Source organism: Microcaecilia unicolor, chromosome 1 (assembly GCF_901765095.1).
Source record: "Microcaecilia unicolor chromosome 1, aMicUni1.1, whole genome shotgun sequence".
NCBI lineage: Eukaryota > Metazoa > Chordata > Amphibia > Gymnophiona > Siphonopidae > Microcaecilia > Microcaecilia unicolor.
In genome coordinates, this window is record NC_044031.1 from 766,662,987 (window position 1) to 766,682,814 (window position 19,828).

General features: G+C 45.5%; 1 protein-coding gene across 1 annotated transcript in view; it reads left to right on the top strand.

Annotated features, from left to right (window-relative positions):
- MAP2K5 (mitogen-activated protein kinase kinase 5) overlaps positions 1-19,828 on the top strand; it is a 406,422-nt gene that overhangs the window by 44,078 nt on the left and 342,516 nt on the right. The window contains exons 4-6 of the mRNA XM_030189796.1: positions 10,261-10,330; positions 12,901-12,941; positions 18,484-18,551. Coding sequence (XP_030045656.1) covers positions 10,261-10,330; positions 12,901-12,941; positions 18,484-18,551 — 179 coding nt within the window. The remainder of the gene's footprint in view (positions 1-10,260; positions 10,331-12,900; positions 12,942-18,483; positions 18,552-19,828) is intronic.

Here is a 19,828-nt window from a genome sequence, read left to right on the forward strand (position 1 = left end):
GTTCACGCTTTCCAAAAATACTAGGACTAGGGGGCATGCGATTAAACTACAGTGTAGTAAATTTAAAACAAATCGGAGAAAAGTTTTCTTCACCCAACGCATAATTAAACTCAGGAATTCGTTGCCGGAGAACGTGGTGAAGGTGGCTAGCTTGGCAGAATTTAAAAAGGGGTTAGACGGTTTCCCAAAGGACAAGTCCATAAACCGCTACTAAATGGACTTGGGAAAAATCCACAATTCCGGGAATAACATGTATAGAATGTTTGTACGTTTGGGAAGCTTGCCAGGTGCCCTTGGCCTGGATTGGCTGCTGTCGTGGACAGGATGCTGGGCTCGATGGACCCTTGGTCTTTTCCCAGTGTGGTATTTCTTATGTACTTATGTGCTTTTTTTCTCAGTGAGCTCCATTTATCACTACCCTTTGTCACCTTCTACTCAACCAGTTTCTAAACTGGTCAGCCACTTTAGGGCCCATAAGAAGGACACTCCGCTTATTTATGCCTGTGCAGAACCATTTCAAAGGCTCTGCTAAAATCTAAGTACACTATGAGGCTCATTATCCAAACAAAAAACCAGATGAATGTTTGTTTTTCTCTCAAAATGTCCAAGTTGCAATTTTTGACACTCTGATTTTAGACTTTTTTTCTCCATAGTTCATCCAGATTTCAAGGGGGGCAGGACCTGGGTAGGACATGGGTGGCACCAAAATATAGACCTTTTTTCTACAATAATGAAAGAAAAGAAAAATGTCTAGGGCCTAAATTAAGACTTTTTTTTTTTTTGGCTAGACCTGTTTCAATCACGATTAAGTGACCAAAAGGTGCCCTAAATGACCAAATGGCCACTGGAGGGATTATGTGGCGGAGTGGCCTAGTGGTTAGGGTGGTGGACTCTGGCCCTGGGGAACTGAGTTCGATTCCCACTTCAGGCACAGGCAGCTCCTTGTGACTCTGGGCAAGTCACTTAACCCTCCATTGCCCCAGGTACAAATAAGTACCTGTATATAATTTGTAAGCCACATTGAGCCTGCCATGAGTGGGAAAGTGCGGGGTATAAATGTAACAAAAAAAAAATTTAAGGCATAACCTGTCATTACTCCTTTAGTGGTCACAGCCCGCTATCAACTCCTAAGATGTGACAGTGACACTACATAGCAGGCTTCAGGTATCAGTGGCGTACCAAGGGTGGGGCGGTCCGCCCCGGGTGCATGCTGCTGGAGGGTGCAGAGGGCAGCCGTGCGCCTGTCGGATCCGCTAGTTCCCTGCTCCCTCTACTCTGGAACAGGTTACTTCCTGTTCTGGGGCAGAGGGAGCAGGGAGCCAGTGGAGCCGACAGGCGCGCGGCTGCTCTCTGCACCCTCCAGCAGCCAAGAATGCACCGGGGGGGGGGGGGGGGGTGTCGTGCTGGGGAGGGGGTTTGTCATTGCACCGGGGGGGAGGGGGGGCAGCGTGTCGAGCTGCACCCTGGGGGAATGGATGCTGCTTCACTCGGGGGGGGGGGGGGGGGCGCAGCGGCAATCCTCCCCGGGTGGCAGCTGACCTAGAATCGCCACTGTCAGATATGATAACCATTCTTGTTAGAGCAGTATGGAGGTCCTAGGGGTAGAACTAGTGGTCGGTACAGTGCAGTGTAGAGAAGGGGACTCAGGCCAATATCCCACTCTAACTGATACAATTGTTATGGAAAGTGTGAGCCCTCCAAAAACCACTAAATACCTACTGTACCTACATATAGGTGACACCTAGGGCTATTGTAGTGGTGCACAGTAGGTAATTTTCTGCTCCTGGAGGGTTCATCATACAATATAAGGGGATTATAGTCAAGTGTGTACCCTGGGACCTTTTATGTCAAGTCCACTGCTCTGTTGGGATGTCTGTGTGGCCAGTGTACTGATGGCCTCCAGACATCCCAATGGCTGGTTTTGGGGCATTTTTCTCTTGGGAAAAGAAAAACACATTGAGCACAAAATGTCTCTAGAAGAAGGCAATTTTCAAACCAAAAAGATAGATGTTTTTCAGGTTCGAAAATGGCTATGTTTGCCACTTGATGTTTGGACTTTTTAGCAGTGTAAATGGATTTTTCCATTCCTTCTTTCCAGATTAACCCACATTGCCCCCTCCTTACCCTGTAAGTCCTATAGTTCTGTTATTTTAATAATACTTTACATATAATACCACTCTTCCTCTTCCTATCCACAGAAACCAGAGGAACAATAAAGAAAGTGGTTGCTGTATTTGAAAAATCAAAATACTTTTCTCTCAGAAGCAAAGAGTTACATAGCAGTAGCGGCAGAATACAAATACCATAATAGCCTGGAAGCAGATGTGAATAACATAGATATGAAAGATATTAATTGTTGTTAGAGACTGACCAAGTTTAGATTTTGGTGCCAAAATTGGCCTGAAATTTGGATTCAGCCATGTTTTGGTTAAAACGTCCAATGCATTTTGAGCTGAAACCAAAACATTGTTACTGTGAAACAAAGCAGTTAGAGAACCCATTCTTTCAAGCCGCCTCTCCGTTTCAGTCTCAGACATACTCCAGAGCTGACACACAGCACAGAAACATTGTTACTGTGAAACAAAGCAGTTAAGAGAACTGAGATCTATACATTTCCTTCCACTTCCTGTTATGGGGAACAATTTTCTCAAACTGCGTCGAGACCAAGGGACCATGATTCTAATATTTCCTTATTGGCCGCGTCAAATCTGGTTCCCTGTTCTCCAAGAATTAACCAAGGAACCATTGAAGTTGGATCCTTTTCTAACCCTAATAACACAGAACAAAGGGTCCCTCCTTCATCCTGACTCTCATTCTCTAGCCCTGACAGATTGGTTCCTGACGACATAGATTTACGTTCCTTAAACCTTCCTGATGCAGTCTCTAGGATACTCCTAGCCTCTAGAAAACCCTCTACACGAAAATATCGCTTAAAGTGGTAAATTAGTTTCTCTGGTGTGCAGCCAGAGAACTCAAGCCTACTACAAGCTCTCTATCTACCCTTATGGAGTACCTCCTCCACCTTTCAGATTCTGGCCTCAGAACTAACTCAGTCGGAGTAAATTTGAGTGCTGTCAGTGCTTTCCTTTCTAAAGTTGATAATAAACCAGTTGCAGTTCATCCCTTAATAGTGAGAGTCATGAAAGGTTTGTTTCATGCCAGACCTCCTTTCAAACTGCCTCCGGTGGTGTGGGATCTCAATGTCATCCTAACTGCACTCATGAAACCTCCGTTTGAACCACTTTGTCCCTGTTGTCTCAAATTTCTCTCATTTATGAAGTAGTGTTCTTAATAGCTCTTACTTCTGCGAGAAGAGTCAGCAAGCTTCAAGCCCTTGTGGCAGGCCCTCCTTACATCCTAAACTGGTATCGGAGTTCCATCTCGGTTAATCCATTGTACTACCTGTCTTGTTCCCTAAGCCACTCCTGGAGAAGCAGCACTGCATACCTTGAACTGCAAACTGGCTCTAGCATACCATCTAGAATGTACAAAACCTCATTGGAAGTCTTCCCAGCTTTTTTTGTCGTTTGATCTTAACAGATTAGGGATACCCATCATCAAATGTACAGTCTCGACTTGGTTGGCTGACTGTATCTCCTACACATATGTTCAGGCTGGGCAGACTCTTCGTGGCCGGGTCACCACTCAGAATTTAAGAGCCATGGCAGCTTCAGTAGCCCATTTCCACTCTGTCTCCATTGAAGACGTTTGCAAGACGGCTAAGTAGTTTTCTCTCCACCCCTTCACTGCTCATTGCTGTCTGGAGCAGCATTCCAGGCTGGATAGCTGGTTTGGACAAGCAGTCCTACAGAATCTTTTTACTAATCAAGTCAACTCTGCCCTCCAAGCCCTTATTTTCCCCCCCTACCAAGCTCACTATCTCTTTAATTGCAGAAACTGTACATAAGTACATAAGTAATGCCACACTGGGAAAAGACCAAGGGTCCATCGAGCCCAGCATCCTGTCCACGACAGCGGCCAATCCAGGCCAAGGGCACCTGGCAAGCTTCCCAAATGTACAAACATTCTATACATGTTATTCCTGGAATTGTGGATTTTTCTCAAGTCCATTAAGTAGTGGTTTATGGACTTGTTCTTTAGGAAAACGTCTAACCCCTTTCTAAACTCTGCTAAGCTAACCGCCTTCACCACGTTCTCCGGCAACGAATTCCAGAGTTTAATTATGCGTTGGGTGAAGAAACATTTTCTCTGATTTGTTTTAAATTTACTACACTGTAGTTTCATCGCATGCCCCCTAGTCCTAGTATTTTTGGAAAGAGTGAACAGACGCTTCACATCCACCTGTTCCACTCCACTCATTATTTTATATACCTCTATCATGTCTCCCCTCAGCCGTCTCTTCTCCTGATTTATATTGTGAGCCTGGTAGCTAGTGAGTCCCACATGTGAGAATATTATACCTTCTTGTCCTTGGAGAAAGCTAAGTTACTTACCTATAGCAGGTGTTCTCCGAGGACGACAGACATATATTCTCACATCCCTTCCACCTCCCCTGGGAGTTGTCTTCTTAGCTTTAGTACTGTACTGCTGGTCTTGTGCTCAAGTGTCAGGAGGGCAAGTACTGGCACATGCATGATGGGGGTACTGCCTCAAACATTTAAAGTGACAGTACACTTGGCAGTGTCTACACCCACATGTAAGAATAAATGCCTGCTGTCCTCGGAGAACATCTGCTACAGATAAGTAACTTTTAGCTTTACTACAGGTTGCTCTGTGTACTGCTAACTAGTGGTGGAGAAGCATGGCAAGACCTCTTACCTTGGGATAGAGGCACCCTGTGGTTAAACTGTAAAATTTGTCCTTTGAAATCTGTCAACGATGTCTAATGGTTTGATATGTTTTCGCACTTTGGTTCATGGAATTCTAACGAAACCTTCTCCACTTGCTTTTCCCAGTTGTTAATTTATGAAGCACAGGACATGATTATTTGCAGTGGGCTGTTAAATAAACTAGGTTGAAATCTCATTGACACCAATTATAATTTGGGGGCGGTTACTTACTACTACTACTATTTAACATTTCTAAAGCGCTACCAGGGTTGCGCAGCGCTGTACAATTAACAAAGAAGGACAGTCCCTGCTCAAAGGAGCTTACAATCTAAAGGACAAAAAGTGCAGTCAATCAAATTGGGGCAGTCTAGATTTCCTGGATAGAGGTACAATGGTTAGGTGCCGAAAGCGATATTGAAGAGGTGGGCTTTGAGCAAGGATTTGAAGGTGGGCAGGGAGGGGGCTTGGCGTATGGGCTCGGGAAGTTTATTCCAAGCATAGGGTGATGTGAGGCAGAAAGGGCGGAGCCTGGAGTTGGCGGTGGTGGAGAAGGGTACTGAGAGGAGGGATTTGTCCGGTGAGCGGGGGTTGCGGGTAGGAACGTAAGGGGAGATGAGGGTAGAGAGGTAAGGAGGGGCTGCAGATCGAGTGCATTTGTAGGTTAGTAGGAGAAGCTTGAACTGTATGCGGTACCTGATCGGAAGCCAGTGAAGTGACTTGAGGAGAGGGGTGAAATGAGCATATCGGTCTAGGTGGAAGATAAGACGCGCAGCAGAGTTCTGAATGGATTGAAGGGGGGATAGATGGTTAAGTGGGAGGCCAGTGAGGAGTAGGTTGCAGTAGTCAAGGCGAGAGGTAATGAGAGAGTGGATGAGAGTTCGGATGGTGTGCTCGGAGAGGAAAGGGCGAATTTTGCTGATGTTATAGAGAAAGAAGCGACAGGTCTTGGCTATCTGCTGGATATGGGCAGAGAAGGAGAGGGAGGAGTCGAAGATGACTCTGAGGTTGCAGGCAGATGAGACGGGGAGGATGAGGGTGTTACCCTCAGATACAACTTGGGTGCTGATGCAGAAAGCCATGTGGTACAGCCGCATTCTGATGGCTTCGCATGTGACCTCTGCCGTGAAATTGATGAGAAAATACGCATTGGCTATGCAGTAATCAATGAGCATGTTGTGCATTGACCCTGGTAATCTAGAGGCCTCCTCTTCCTTCCCCCTCCGCTCAAATTGATACCACCAACAATTAAAAAATAAAATAAATAATTCCTGATATCTAGTGGCACCCACACCTTCCGACCTGGCCAGACCTCATCCCCCAATATTTAAAAATCCCTGTTGTCTAGAGACGCTCTCACCTGTTGTACTTTTGAAGAAGTAGGAGAGATGACCACTTGCTCCTGCCTCTGTACTGCCAACTTGGAAAATGCTGGCACCTGGTACATCCTGAGTCACACTGAGCAGGGTCAGTCTGCCAAATAAGGGAATTTTCTCCTTATTTGGTAGTCTCTACCCAGACTACCAAATAAGGGAAAAATTTTTTCCCCTATTTGGCAGACTAATCCTGCTTGCTGTATTTCGGGATACACTGGACAGGGTCAGGTGCCACCATTTTCCAAGATAGTGGCATGGAGGCAGGAGCCAGGGGGTGGGGGTTAGGGGTGCCGCTAGATACCAGGTATTTTTTTTAATGTCTGGGTTAGTTTAGGTTTTGTATTTGCTATACCGTTTTTGCTAACTAACAGTTCAAAGCGGTTTATAATCTGAAAGCACATATAAGAGGAAAAAGAAACACAGTTTCTGGTAGAAAAGGAATAGCAAAATGCAGTCACACACAACCCAAATTACAGAGAGGAGACAAAACAGCAGAGCTGCCAAGTTACCCATTCCAGGAGGGAGACTGCAAGTCCCATAATGCACCAGGATGAGCTTGGCAGAAATGCAGGACTGGTCACAAAGTCTCCCTCCTGGAATGGGCAACTTGGCAGCTCTGAAACAGGGAAAGGAGACAAGATAGGGATAGGAAGGGTTTGGGTCGGTGTTTGGGGGGGGGGGGGGGGGGCAAGGGAGACTGCTCGACTACCATGGCTTGGGGTTGATTGGAGCATCAGAGGTTATATTGGGGGCCCAGGCAGGAGCATTATTAGCTTTTCTGTTCCAATGCAGAGGGCAAGCCAATCCTTCTATTCCGCCTCGGATCTAGCAGTAACTTTTTTGCATTGTGCTCCCTTAAAAATTCTGCATCGGGGTAGAATAACTAATAGCCTATGTGAGATATAATTTAACGTACTTGTGCCAAACTCTTTCTAATGTGTTAAAAGCGCACTGCTGCTTTCTGCGATGCCTTTCTGCATCGACCCCTTAGATTTGAAGACCTCCAGGGGTACTAGCTGGCCTTGCTCTACGTATGCAAAATCTGAGACCTAAAGCGTGCGTCTGATGGGTGAAACCTAGTTTGTGTGGGATTGCGGTCACTTGACGGTACCATGTGGGATGGTGATCAGCTCCCGTGTAGCAGCTGGCGGAGTAACGCTATCAGCTACCTCTGTACTACATTGCTTGTCAATTAATTGTTTTGCATGGAAACACTTAATTGCAAAACCAGAAAAATAACGATGTCAGATGATTAGTTAAGAGTTTTAGCCTTCAAAATAGGTACTTGAAAAAGAGCAATTGATGCACAGCCTCCTGAGAGAACAGTTTGATTTTTGAGATGTCGTTGGGCTCTGATGGACCTCTCTACTTATTTTTATGTTGGCTGCTTTTGATGGTAAAAGAGTGGTTAGGAGAAACGAAGGGAAAGGAGAGGACCTTGGGGCATTTTGTGATGTATTGGTTTTCTTTTTAATCATTTATTAGTTGCCTGTTGGCTTCATTCTCATCTGTGTTGGGCGTCTTTTTGCTCTACTGGCTGTCTTGGATTCCATGAGTCTCTTTATTCACTAACCACTAGACTTGCCCCCCCACCAGCGTTATGAGTCTCAGAGGCCCTGCAGGCACTGACTCCTTTTGGAGCTCAAGACCAAGTATGCTGTGAACTGGACAGTAGGAGTCATATTGCTGTGACAGCCTAGCCAAGGGCTATAGAGACTGCCTTTTTGGGTTCTCCTGTCATCTCATCGGATCTCCTGTGTAGTACTAGTGCTGGGACATTGAGCTTGCTCTCTTTATATGCGTGAGAATATGGATAAGAGAAGATGTGTAGAAACTTTGTTCCTGACATGTATTGTCCTCTGAATTCTAACTAAATGTTGCACTCGGTCATTGTTTGCTGTATAGTGACTACAGTATTCAGATCTGTATTACATTTGTATAGTTATCCATGTAACTAGATCTCAGAGATGGTTCTTCTGGGCCTGCAGCCAGTCAGAAAGCTCCCACTGCCCACCCCCCCCCCCCCCCCCCCAGGTGCCCTGTCCTAGGGCCAGATGCACTAAACTTAATGAGCCATTAACGAGCAAATAGTAAACCGTGGCATGCACTAAATGCTTCTCCGAGCCATTTTCCGATCATGGTAGCAGCTAACGAAAATGGAATGCAGATGAGCAGATAGTATTATAATGTGTAGAAATCGTATTGTAATGAGATGCGCTACCGTTTTCCGATTGCCTACTACTACTACTATTTAGCATTTCTATAGCGCTACAAGGCGTACGCAGCGCTGCACAAACATAGAAGAAAGACAGTCCCTGCTCAAAGAGCTATGTAATAAAAGTGAGCCAAGTATAGGACAATCAAGCCATTGTGACATCACTGATGAGGTTGGCTCTTATTGGTGGCCTGAGGCATTATGACATCACAATATTAGTTCTGGTTACAAGAGACTACTACTACTACTATTTAGCATTTCTATAGCGCTACAAGGCGTACGCAGCGCTGCAAAAACATAGAAGAAAGACAGTCCCTGCTCAAAGAGCTATGTAATAAAAGTGAGCCAAGTATAGGACAATCAAGCCATTGTGACATCACTGATGAGGTTGGCTCTTATTGGTGGCCTGAGGCATTATGACATCACAATATTAGTTCTGGTTACAAGAGACTACTACTACTACTACTACTATTTAGCATTTCTATAGCGCTACAAGGCGTACGCAGCGCTGCACAAACATAGAAGAAAGACAGTCCCTGCTCAAAGAGCTTACAATCTAATAATGCCTAACCATGGAAAATCTAACGGGAGGTCTGTACCTCTTGTTGGGGCTGCGTGGGATATCAAAACTTCTATAAATGTAACAAAAAAAAAATTGGGGAAAAAAATGTCCAAGTGCTTGTCAGGGCTGTCCTTCTAAAGTGCCTAACATGGACGTCCTTCATTGAAACATTAAAAAAAAAAAAAAGGACGGCCCTGATGAGCACTTGGACGTTTTTCCTCAGGTTTTTTTTGTGATGGTCTTCTGCGAGGACGTCCAAATCAAAAAACTATTTGGACGTCTCTTTCGATTATGCCCCTCCTCCAGGTCTCTCTCAGCCAATCACAGCGCGTTTAGCTGTCACTGGATCCTAAGGAGCTTAGCCGAGATTGGGTGGCAGAGCTGGTGGTGGGAGGCGGGGATAGTGCTGGGCAGACTTATACGGTCTGTGCCCTGAAAAGGACAGGTACAAATCAAGGTAGGGTATACACTTTACACAAAAAGTGTATATGAGTTTATCTTGTTGGGCAGACTGGATGGACCATGCAGGTCTTTTTCTGCCGTCATCTACTATGTTACTATGTGTCAGCTAAACGTGCTGTAATTGGCTGAGAGAGACCTGGAGGGGGGCATAATCGAAAGAGACGTCCAAATAGTTTTTTTTGGACATCCTTGCACTTCCCGATGCCGGCGGTGGTCATTAGGGCAACTCTCACCCCCCATCGCCCCCAGAGCTGCGCGCTCCCGAGGAGGAGGGTCTGCACAGTCAGCCGCAATCCACCCCCTTCTTCCACTCCGGCCTGCGGCTCTGACAAGTGCTTGTCAGGGACGTCCTTTTTGGACGTCTTTGGCATGCGCAGAGCAGCCAGCGTAACGCTTGGCTGCTCTGCGCATGCTCGGCGGTGGTCATTAGGGCAACTCTCACCCCCCATCGCCCTCAGAGCTGCACGCTCCCGGGGAGGAGGGTCTGCACGGTCAGCCGCAATCCACCCTCTTCTTCCACTCCGGCCTGCGGCTCTGACAAGTGCTTGTCAGGGACGTCCTTTTTGGACGTCTTTGGCATGCGCAGAGCAGCCAGCGTGACGCTTGGCTGCTCTGCGCATGCTCGACTGGCCGACTGGTTTCTGAGGGAATAGAGAATGCAAGTGAGCTACAATGAGCAGCTCATTTGCATTCCATTTCCTTGATGCCTGGCTGTTCCCTACTGATTTGCTATGGAATCGGTAAGGGAAGGGCTCTTCCAAGGACCTTAGTGCATCTACCCCCTAGAGCTGTGTATATATGTGTATTCAAGGTGGTCCTGGCACATGGCCTTAATCTCCTTTCTGTCTTTCTCCACAGTATTACAGCACAGTAATGGAACAACAGGTCAATGGGCAATTAACAGACCCTCTGCAAATCTATCCAAGAGGTAAACTTTACTGGTTTCTAATCTCTCTAAACCCACTTATCAGCCATTTTGTTTCCAAGACTAATTACCATTAAATCCAAATGGTGAGAGGAAACCCCACTTATCCCACCGTTTAATACTGGTACCATGGTGGTCAGAAGTGGATTCCAGCCCTAAGGATACTCATTTGAGAAAGAACAGCAGTGAAGCAGGTTTATCCTACCCAGGGTGTGTTTGTACATACAAGTGATCATTAGAAGTAGTATGAGTACAGGGACCTGGATTTTGGCTAGACTTGTCCTGGCCACTGGGGGAAGAGAGCTGTTGTATAGCTACAGTTCCTATCAACTTTTATGTCTTAGAAAATGGAAGACGCTCATATTCTCTTTCTCTGCCCATGTCCATTCCCGCTAAGATAGTGATATGAGGAAACACCTTGTGTGTTTGTCTTCTGCTGTATTCAAGGTGTTCATTTCTATAAAACTAATTAGCAAAGAGAGAAATTTAGAAATGCTCCATTTCACCTCCTCTAAAGGGTGGAAAACACGATGTTCCCTGCCCTGGATTTACTTAGGGGCCCTTTTACTAAGATCGCATAGTCGTCTACGCATGGCCCAACGTGCGTCAATTTGGAGTTACCGCCTGGCCCTTGCGGTAATTTCATTTTTGATGCACGTCTGCTACGCGCGCTGGAAAATAATTTTTATTTTCTGGTGCGCGGCAGAAACCGGGCGGTAATCGTCATTCTACGCGCGTAGACGATTACCGCATGGTTAACGCCCGAGACCTTGCCGCTAAGTCAGTGTTGAGCCTGCAAATAGGTGGGAAAATGTGGGATACAAATGCAACAAATAAATAAAAATGGACGTTTGCCAATTTTGAAGGCCTTTTTTTACAGGCGTGCTGAAAAATGGATCTGCGTGTCCTAAAACACACTCCTACACTAGCGCAGCCCATTTTTCAGCGCACCTTAGTAAAAGGGCCCCTTGGATTGGTGTCTTAGGCCCAGATGCATGAAAGACATTGGTAATTCCCGTTCCCTACCGATTCCATAGCGAATCGGTAGGGAACGGGAATGCATCAACAATAGGGAATGCAAATGAGCTACTCGTTGTAGCTCACTTGCATTCTCTAGTCCTTCGGTACCTGAGTCGGAGAATCGGGACGTCCCTTTAGATTAGGCTCCTCTTCCTGGTCTCTTCAGCCAATCAAAGCGGGCTTAGCTTGCTGTTGTCAGCGAAACGCGCTCTGATTGGCTGAAGAGACCAGGAAGAGGAGCCTAATCTAAAGGGACGTCCCGATTCTCCGGCAACCAGGAAAATAGAAAAATTTTGCTGTGGAGGGGTAAGTGGCGTGGCGAAGACTCTCAAGAAGGGGGAAAAAAAACACGAGCGCCGGCAGAACAAAAAACTGCAAAAAAAAAAAAAGACGTCTCTCAGAAGCGCAGGGAGAGTACGTCCTTAAAGGACGCCCCTCACGTGCGCTCCCTGCTTTTTTTTTTTTTCTTTTTTACCTTTTTTGGGGGCCCTTTTCCTTTCCGATTCCCTCACAGGAGCCCTAACAAGAGGTCAGACATCTCGTTAGGGTTCCTACAGTAAGGGAATCGGAAAAACGGTAGTGCAGCTCATTATAATAGCTTTTCAAACATTTGCATTCCGTTTTCGTTGCCTGCTACCGTGGCAGGGAAAATGCCCTTAGTGCATGCCCGGGGTGAACTACTTGCGTTTTAAACTGGCTGGAACCAGTTTAAAACGCAAGTTGTGGGCTCCTTAGGTTTTGTGCATCTGGGCCTTAAAGTTTAAGTATGGGGAGACCAAACTTAGGAGTGCTGCAGTGGCCTGCTTTGTGCTTTCAGCCGGCAAACGAGGGGTAAAGTGCCTGTGGGCCCGAGAGAGAAGGAAAAAAAAAATCCAATTCACACCTTTAAGACAATCAATCAAAATTGACAAGCCCTTTAACATACCAGTGTAGGGCACTGTAATTTTTAAAATGGTAACAGCCCATTCCATGTAAGCAAAACCGTTCATGATTTTAACATTTGCCAAAGGAAGACATATAAGGGTAAACAGAGAGAGAAATGGGAACTGCGCCCTGGCTTCTATAACTAGATCTGTCTCCTCTGCTTTGTTCCAAAATATCTTTGCACACTAACTCATTATTAGCTCACTTGCCAGAATATTTGTTTTAATCCAGTGCAACGATGACCAAATCTTTTTGTGAATTGTTTTTTTTTTGTTTTGTTAAAGGCTATCGAATGATGTACAAATGTATCCAAGCACATTGCATGGCTCAAAGAATTCCAGAGAGCTTTGAGTACGCCAGCATCAGTTTAGCAGACATTAGAATTTATAAGCGGTTCTGTTGGAAGGCTTTTTTGCATTTATAAATGCTCACTTCTGCAAGTTTTTTTATTTTTTATTATTTTTAAAAATCATGTTTCAGAATTCCCACATGAGGTCTCAAGAGCCTCTTCTCAATCATTTCTTGCTGCTAATTTTGGCGTCGCTCTCATTTCTTTTTAAACGATTCGTTTGGAGCAAATTTGTAAATGGCCCTGATGTATTCTACAATTTAGTCAATTATTGTTGCAGCCTGCAAGCCTCCTGGGAAACGGAACATACATGGCCTGAAGGTAGGCGTTTCAGTAATTGTTTCAGGAAAGTTGGATGGATTTGTAATGCTGTGTTCCACTTATTGAAATGTCACATAAAAATGCTCTGACAAGCGGGGCTTTTTCATCCAGAGATGGCAGGATGATTTCACCATGCTGGGTTGCTGCTTGCTCTCTGCATTTTCCTGCAAAAATCATTTCATGTCAGAACAATCATTAAACAAAGATGATTTTGTTGGGTTTAAGATAACTGGATATTTAAAAATTAGGCTCAGAAAAAAATTTCAGCTTTTATATTTTTAAATTTTAAAAAAAGGGTTTTGTTTTGCTCCTTTTGGGCCTACTAACTCAGCCCACCACAGCATTCTCATTTTGTGACATTGGTGTTCCGTGCAGGGGCGTAGCTACGGGGGGCCACGGGGGCTGGGCCCCCACAAATTTCATCCAGGCCCCTGGTTTGGCTGGCGGGGGTCCCCAACCCCCGCCAGCCGAAACCTTCATCGTCTCTAGTGCAGCTGCGTTTGCTGCCTGCCCCCTACTCTTCTTTTTTCTTGTTCCTTCTGTGCATACTGACGCAGGGGGCAGGCAGCGAACACAGCTGTGCTGGAGATTATGCTGAAGAAGGCTTTGGCTGGCAGGGGTTGGGGATCCCCGCCAGCAAAGGTATTTGTGAGGGGGTGAGGCGGGGGGGGGGGGGTGCGGGGCGGCACTCAAAATGTGCCCCCAACTTCGGGCTTTGGCCCCCTCCTATCATGAGGTCTGGCTACGCCCCTGGTTCTGTGGTATACTTAATTATTGTTTTCATGTTGAAAGTGGGGGGAAATGGCCTGTTCTGGTGGCTTTGGCCATAGCATTGCAGCACAAGGCTTGGGTCACTCATCTGTCTGGACCACCATGGAGCTGGTGCTCTCAAGTTAGAACTGGAGGGAAGGTGGTTATGGTTTAACACATTTGATATACCACCTCTTGTAAAGAATAGCGAGGTGGTTTACGATAAAATTTTAAGTAGAGAGGTGTGGTAGCCGTGTTAGTCCACTCTTAAAGGTTATCAATAGAAATCAAACAAAATAAAACATGGAAAAGAAAATAAGATGATACCTTTTTTATTGGACATAACTTAATACATTTCTTGATTAGCTTTCGAAGGTTGCCCTTCTTCCTAAGAACGGCAACCTTCGAAAGCTATTCAAGAAATGTATTAAGTTATGTCCAATAAAAAAAGGTATCATCTTATTTTCTTTTCCATGTTTTATTTTGTTTGATTTCTATTGATAACTGATAAAATTTTGAAATCTGAAAACAGAAAGGAACTACAATAAGGATAGGACAGAGAAGAATGTTAAAAAAATGGAAGCGGTGCAAAGAAAAGCTACGAGGATGGTATGGGATTTACGTTCCAAGACGTATGAAGAGAGGCTTGCTGACCTGAACATGTACACCCTGGAGGAAAGGAGGAACAGGGATGATATGATACAGATGTTCAAATATTTGAAAGGTATTAATCCGCAAACGAATCTTTTCCGGAGATGGGAAGGCGGTAGAACAAGAGGACATGAAATCAGATTGAAGAGGGGCAGACTCAGGAAAGATATCAGTAAGTATTTTTTCACGGAGAGGGTGGTGGACGCTTGGAATGCCCTCCCACGGGAGGTGGTGGAGATGAAACGGTAACGGAGTTCAAACATGCGTGGGATATGCATAAAGGAATCCTGTGCAGAAGGAATGGATCCTCAGAAGCTTAGCTGAAATTGGGTGGCGGAGCAGGTGAGGGGAAGAGGGGTTGGTGGTTGGGAGGCTAGGATAGGGGAGGGCAGACTTATACGGTCTGTACCAGAGCCGGTGATGGGAGGCGGGACTGGTGGTTGGGAGGCGGGAAATACTGCTGGGCAGACTTATATGGTCTGTGCCCTGAAAAGGACAGGTACAAATTCAAGGTAAGGTATACACATATGAGTTTGTCTTGGGCAGACTGGATGGACCATGCAGGTCTTTTTCTGCCGTCATCTACTATGTTACTATGTAAGTTAAAATTAGAATATTAGAGACAAAGACAATTAGAGGTAGAATAGACTAAAACACTGAACTCCAACTGATCGCAACAATGCCTGATCTTCAGATGCTAAACTGAAGAACTAAGTTTTAAGTAAGGTTTTGAATTTCGGGAAAGAGAGTTTGGTACAGAGTGAGACTAGGAGGGGGCTCCAGAGGAGGGGACCAATGCAGTAAAATGCATTCTGATGGGGAGAGTATTTGGGCCATCAAGGAGAGGTTTATGCAGGGCCACTGAGAGGCAAATAATCTTAAGGGCCTCGCTGCACCATCAGTCAAAAGTGAAGTCATTGGCTGGCAGGCAGCAGCGATGAGAGAGAATGCTCTGATGGCCACGTGTCCTTTCTGTTGTGTCCCGTCTCCTGTCAAGTAACTTCCCGTTTCCGCATAGGTAGGACGGAGCAGGAAGAAGAACCCGTGGCTGTCGGAGCAGTCTCTCTCGATTGCTGCTGCCTGCCAGCCAATGACTCCGAGGCAAGTAGAGGACCTGGGTGGGGGGAGGGGAAGGGAGGAAAAGATGCTGGATCTGACTGAGCAAGGCCTTTTCTATGGGCAGCACCAGGGGGCCCAGGGAATCTTGCCCCCCTCCCCCGGTGGCCCTGGGCTCTTGCAGGGGTGTGAGGGATAATAAGTGATAAAAGATAACTAGGTTGACCAGAGTAGAGAACCTTGTGAATTATAGTGAGAATTTTGACTTGAATGCGGTATTGAATTAAGTGTAGTAATACGATCAAATCTTGTCGCATGCAATAGAATGTGGAGATTAATATTGGATAGTTTGAATGTGTTTTACAGAATAATGAAGAAAGTTTTTAAGATTGTGTTACATTGGTCCAGTTGAAAAATTCCTAGTGCATAGAAAAGAGTCAACTAGGATGAAGGGATCAAGGAAAGTGCAAATTGTACGAAATTGGCTAATCCCCCCCCCCCCCCCAAGGCTTGGCAAGAGCAGATATTTGGGTTTTGAGTGATAAGAACATAAGAGTAGCCATACTGGGTCAGACCAATGGTCCATCTATCCCAGTATCCCATTTGCAACCAGTGGCCAAGCCAGGTCACAAGTACCTGGCCGAAACCCAATTATTAGCAACAAGTTCCTTATATCTTGTTTAACTGCACGAAGAACTTGCCTTGAGTTTAGCAACCATCTAATTATCCCAACTGACTCTGTACCACACATCTTGTTCCCATCATGTATCTGCTCTTGATCCCTTAGCTATAGGGTAGGCTGTATTGTAGAAAATCATTGGCATCATATTTATGTTAGTTGAATTTTCTAATACATGCTTGTTGGGTGTATTCTATTATTAGGTGTAATTGTATTATTAGGTTTTAATTTACTGTTTTCAAGTTTACCTCGTTTATTGTATTTATGTTTATTCTTGGTTATTTTACTGTTGTTATGCTGTTAACAAACTTGTAAGCTTTATGTTAAACTGTACTTGCTGTACACCGCCTTGGGTGAATTTCTTCATAAAGGCGGTTAATAAGTAAGTAAGTAAATAAGTAAATAAAATAAATAAAACATAATTGAAAGCCAAGAGCTAATAGTATTTAGACAGTATTAGACGTTAATGATTATCGAGAGGAACGAGTCAGTATAAGCAATAAAGAGTACATCATTGACATAATAGTAGTCCCTAATTTCATGATCTTGTATGATTGTAGACCCAGAAAGACATTGAAAAGTAGTAGGGCCAAGACAGACAGGGCGGTAACATAGTAACATAGTAGATGACGGCAGAAAAAGACCTGCACGGTCCATCCAGTCTGCCCAACAAGATAAACTCATATGTGTATACCTGACCTTGATTTGTATCTGTCATTTTCAGGGCACAGACCGTAGAAGTCTGCCCAGCACTAGCCCCACCTCCCAACCACTAGCCCCGCCTCCCCCACCGGCTCTGCCACCCAATCTCGGTTAAGCTTCTGAGGATCCCTTCCTTCTGAACAGGATTCCTTTATGTTTATCCAATGCATTTTTGAATTCCGTTAGCGTTTTCATCTCCACCACCTCCCATGGGAGGGCATTCCAAGTATCCACCACTCTCTTCGTGAAAAACTACTTCCTGACATTATTCTTGAGTCTGCCCCCCTTCAATCTCATTTCATGTCTTCTAGTTCTACCGCCTTCCCATCTACGAAAAAGGTTCGTTTGCAGATTAATACCTTTCAAATATTTGAACGTCTGTATCATATCACCCGTTTCTCCTTTCCTCCATGGTATACGTGTTCTGGTCCGCAAGTCTCTCCTCATACATCTTGTAACGCAAATCCCATACCATTCTTGTAGCTTTTCTTTGCACCGCTTCAATTCTTTTTACATCCTTAGCAAGATATGGCCTCCAAAACTGAACACAATACTCCAGGTGGGACCTCACCAATGACTTACACAGGGGCATCAACACCTCCTTTCTTCTGCTGGTCACACCTCTCTCTATACAGCCTATCTTAGCAGTTGCGGGGCCCTGTGCAGACTAGTTCAGTGGGCCCTATGCCCCCCCCCCCCCCGCCAGCGCCCACCCGTGCCTGCCATCATAAACCATAATTTATCAGTTTAAAAGGAGGTTTAGAGCTCTTGGAACCCCACCTCACCCCATACCTTGATATGCATCCACCAGTTTTCAGTAGAGAGTGGCAGACAGCGGCAGCAATTTTCATATCCCGTCAGCTGCTGCAATCCGCCCTTGCGGAAACAGGGAGTGACATCAAAAGGGGGGTGGGATGCAGCAGCAAGGAGGCTCTCTGGGCTCAGCAGCTGACAGGATATGAAATCCGCTGCCTGATGCTCTCTATGAAATGTGGATGCACATTAAGGTGCATCCACATTTCATAGGAAAATGTGGTGAAGGCGGTTAGCTTAGCAGAGTTTAAAAAGGGGTTGGACGGTTTCCTAAAGGACAAGTCCATAAACCGCTACTAAACGGACTTGGAAAAATCCAAATCCCAGGAATAATATGTATAGAATGTTTGTACGTTTGGGAAGCTTGCCAGGTGCCCTTGGCCTGGATTGGCCGCTGTCGTGGACAAGATGCTGGGCTCGATGGACCCTTGGTCTTTTCCCAGTGTGGCATTACTTATGTACGGAGCAGGGAGGTAGAATACATTGATGAAGAGAATAAAATAACAATTTTTAAATAACATAAAATAAAATCCGGCCCTGGGCGTGTGATGCTGAAGTTGAAAGCACACTGCGTCTCCCCCGGCCCAAAGCTGAAAGTTGTCTCGGGCCCTTCAGGATCTCTGGGGCCTGGGAGTTTTCTCCTGTGGGAGGTTTGGAATAAAAGAGCAAAAGTGAAGGGGGCGCTGTGTTTGTAAGTAACCAGATGAGAGCAGGTCACAAATGGTGTGTATAACCAAAATATGCTAGGTTGAAATGTCTGACCATAAAGTGGGTCTTTCTCATTGGTCAGGTAGGAGTACAAGATGCTGGGCATAAAGCAGCAGTTTAGGCAGAGAGAAGAGACTTGCTCTTGGAAGACACCGATGGTAAAAGTTTTCTGTCTGCTTGCAGGTAAATACTCGTGCTGGGTCCTCTCACAACAGCAGCCCAGCGATGTCTGACACACTCGCAAGTAATAGGTAAGAGCCAGGTAAAAGAAAGGAAAGGGAATGGGACTTGATATACCGCCTTTTTGAGGTTTTTGCAACTACATTCAAAGCGGTTTACATATATTCAGCTACTTATTTTGTACCTGGGGCAATGGAGGGTTAAGTGACTTCCAGAGTCACAAGGAGCTGCAGTGGGAATCGAACCCAGTTCCCTAGGATCAAAGTCCACTGCACTAACCACTAGGCTACTCCTCCACTCATTCCACCAATAAGAGCCAACCTCATCAGTGATGTCACAATGGCTTGATTGCCCGATACTTGGCTCACTTCTGATACTGTGATGTCATAAGGGAAAGGGAAATGGGACTTGTTATACCACCTTTCTGAGGTTTTTGCAACTACATTCAAAGCGGTTTACATATATTCAGGTACTTATTTTGTACCAGGGGCAATGGAGGGTTAAGTGACTTGCCCAGAGTCACAAGGAGCTGCAGTGGGAATCGAACCCAGTTCCCCAGGATCAAAGTCCACTGCACTAACCACTAGGCTACTCCTCCACTCATTCCACCAATAAGAGCCAACCTCATCAGTGATGTCACAATGGCTTCATTGCCAGATACAGTAGGATCAAAGTCCACTGCACTAACCACTAGGCTACTCCTCCACTCATTCCACCAATAAGAGCCAACCTCATCAGTGATGTCACAATGGCTTGATTGCCCGATACTTGGCTCACTTCTGATATTGTGATGTCATAAGGGAAAGGGAAATGGGACTTGATATACTGCCTTTCTGAGGTTTTTGCAACTACATTCAAAGCGGTTTACATATATTCAGGTACTTATTTGTACCTGGGGCAATGGAGGGTTAAGTGACTTGCCCAGAGTCACAAGGAGCTGCAGTGGGAATCGAACTCAGTTCCCCAGGATCAAAGTCCGCTGCACTAACCACTAGGCTATGCCTCCACTCCTACTCCTTTAACCTGCATTCTGCATCCTGATGGGGTCTCCCTGGGGAAAACGCTTTTCCCGCGCTTTTGAAAAGACAAGCTCGGTGCTGAATAATACCAACAGAAGCAATAAAAGTACAGTACAGTTTGATTTCTGGTGTGTTCCAAAACCCATCAGTCAGTCACACCACATAGAGGAGCAGAGGAAATTGGGAGCATGACTGATGTGCTCTGACCCACAGTCAAGAAACGTTACACACAAAATGTTTAATTCTGTAGGTTCCCCTTCCCGTTGAGCCACTCAAATTGTGGGTATTTCAGGGTATGGGGTTTGGTCAGGACTTTTGAACACAGTCAT